We start from the raw sequence: 2,928 nt of genomic DNA on the forward strand, positions 1-2,928 counted from the left end.
TATCAGTGTTGAAAACTGTGATATGTGGAAACTGACACTTTTTTTGGATTATTTGACGAATAGAAGATTCAAAAGAACAACATTTATTTGAAATAGAAATATTTTGTAACATTATAAATTATAAAATCTTTACTGTCACATTTGAGTTAAGTATTAATGATACAGCATAATAACAAATTAATTTTTACGGGAAAGAAATATTGAAAATAAATAATAATAAAATAAAACACCCTATAAAGTCAGTTAGACTGCATTTATGGATCTAAGGTTCAAGCGGCTCTATGGTACTGGTTATTTCTTTTTATTAATTAATTAAAGAAAAGAAATAGCTGAATCATAAACAGTTTTTTAAATTATTTAATGAATAGAAGTAGAGCATTTATTTGAAATATAAATATTCTTTACTGTCACGTTTAACCAATTGAATGCATCCTTTGTCAATAAACATATTAATATTAATTCAGTAAAGTAGCTGTATTTTTTTAAGAGCTCACCAGCAGGTTTGAGTTTTGCTCCATTAATGTCCAAGTCCACTGCTTTACTGACAAGGATACCGGACTCGTAACCAGACTCTCTGCTCTCTGTTTCAAGGGAAAAGACAGCACAAATGCAGAACAATAAAATGCATTTAAGGTCAGACTGGCCCTCTTTGCTCTATTTCACTTAACTAATCCAAACAGGCATGGTTTTAGTATCCTAATGCTGTTAATGCAAATCTTCTGGTAACACCTGCCAAGGTAGACATGTTACATCTGATATCGAAATGTTTGAGATATCTATAAGGGTTTCAGTCTGCTTTCACCATTAACTTAAATGGTAAAACCTCCCATAAACACAAGGACCAGGTGTTCCCCTGGGGTTGAGTTTTGGCACATGGGTGCTTCTCGACCGTGTGTGTATTAGTCCTGCAGACCACACGTGCGTGAATGTGAGGTAGTCTCATTGAATGGTAATCCCCCAGTAATATAAGCTTACTCGACCTTGGCAGGAGATCTGTAGGTGCGCATTTCAAGTAGATCAACAGCTGTCTTAGTAAAGCAGTGTGCCAAAGAGAGCACACATCGATCCAAATGTTAGAGAGGGGATGTGTACTGAAAGAATAAGAGTGTGCTTCTTACTGTTGACGTATGGGGCGGTGAAGATGTATATGTCATTGTCCAGACTCCTTTTGTAAAAACTTGAGTCATAGGTCTCAGAGTTTTCACCCCATTCTTCCCCGGCACTGAGAAAGAGAGAGAAAAGTGAGAGAAAGAAATAGATTAAGAGGCATTTTAAACAAACTGATAAACAATAGCAATATAAATAATGTAACAACTGAACTCAAGAATGCATAACCCAAAAATCCTACATGAAATGCATACAGAGAATCAAATGCCTTGTACTGGATTGAGTGGTTTTCATTAAGAAAAGGCATCCTGCTTTTATCTAGAATCATTTAAGAAAGAAAACACAAATGTTTAAATATTAAAACTTTTTACTTGAACGTTTGTTCACTTTCTTACATATACAATAAAAAGAAAGAAATTCAGTTTAATTATAACTGTGTAAATTAAATTGCTGAGGCTCACATCTATGATTAAAATAAAATAAAATAAATATCAAGCAATTAATACATTAATTTAAAGTGCAGACATAAATCTCAGAGTGGTGACATAAATCTCCAAGATAAGTATTAATAATACTGCATATCAAGGAATTATTTTACTGGAAATAAATACTGAAAATAAAATAAATTAAAGCCACACCCTATAAAGTCAATTAGACTGCATTTATGAATCTAAGGTTCAAGCAAAGAAAAAGCTAAATATATGATTGTGGGAAAAAATATTATTTCTAAAGTTAGTCAGCAATGAGACACAAATATCTATGATAAGTAATAACAATACAACATGCCAAACATTTGAGGAAGAGGAGAATCTTAAAGCGACAAGTGGAAAATCTCAGCCATGTCAATCAAGCCTGATATTTCCACCAGTGAAACAAAAAAAGATGATGATTAGCAGTATGTACATGCTGCTCAATGCCAGAAAACGCACATGGATTGTGGTTGGTTCTGTGAAGCTCCAAAAAAGACAAAGAAAACAGGTATTTTGTTTTGGGAAACGAGGTGAGTTAATATGAACTGCGAATAAGTGCACCACTGTAGCTTCTTAAACACCGTCCTGCTGTTTTACACCACGTCACCACCAGAGTAAGTTTATGAACTCAACCACTCGCTGTTATAGATTTAAGCTAATAAAGACAGGAGAAAGAAAGCGAGAGCTGCACATGGCTCCCATAAGAAATCTCAAAAGAGTCACTCTGTACCAGAAACATCCTCTCTCACTCTTTCTTTCAGTCTCAACCGCAGACCCCTGCGGGGCTTGCAGACAGAGGAAAGATCGGAAAGAATTTAGCATCTCTCACACACACTTGCACACATGGGGATGGAGAAGTGCACATATTTCACACAACTGTGAATGGAACTTACCTTTTAGGATACACACGTGTAATGCCTCCATCTGTAGCCACAAACTGGGCCAAAACTCCATCTCTAATGAAATAAAAAAACGTCAGTATGTTTAGCATGCAGTTTAGAATTTTCCTAAAAACCACAAACAGAAACCAAACAACTCTAGCTCTAGCTGTAACTAGCTTTACACCTGTGAATGTTTTGTTTAGGTATTCTAGCCTTGTACTTTAAATTAAATTATTTCAAGAACATTCTGAGTAACTAATAACACATTCAGCCTCCAAATTTAAAAAAACAATAAAACAATGGAATATTTGGGTCATTCCTCAATGTACAAATTTAATTGAAACACCATTTGTTTAATTGAAAACACAATTTTGAAATGCGTCGCATGCATTAAGTACTGTGTTTTTGGACTCCCACATGGTCGGGTTCTTTAATCCTGGTTATAATTGCTAGACTCTCGAGTTTGCTTT

The 2,928-nt window shown here is 34.7% G+C and overlaps 1 protein-coding gene across 1 annotated transcript in view; it reads right to left on the bottom strand.

The window, feature by feature from the left end:
- LOC107559841 (voltage-dependent calcium channel subunit alpha-2/delta-1-like) overlaps window positions 1–2,928 on the bottom strand; it is a 108,768-nt gene that overhangs the window by 9,462 nt on the left and 96,378 nt on the right. The window contains exons 27-29 of the mRNA XM_016243846.1: window positions 2,471–2,531; window positions 1,119–1,222; window positions 495–581 (exon numbers count right to left, since the gene is read on the bottom strand). Of these exons, the coding sequence (XP_016099332.1) occupies window positions 495–581; window positions 1,119–1,222; window positions 2,471–2,531 (252 nt within the window). The remainder of the gene's footprint in view (window positions 1–494; window positions 582–1,118; window positions 1,223–2,470; window positions 2,532–2,928) is intronic.

Source organism: Sinocyclocheilus grahami, unplaced genomic scaffold (assembly GCF_001515645.1).
Source record: "Sinocyclocheilus grahami isolate Dianchi unplaced genomic scaffold, SAMN03320097.WGS_v1.1 scaffold22.1, whole genome shotgun sequence".
Classification (NCBI taxonomy): Eukaryota; Metazoa; Chordata; class Actinopteri; order Cypriniformes; family Cyprinidae; genus Sinocyclocheilus; species Sinocyclocheilus grahami.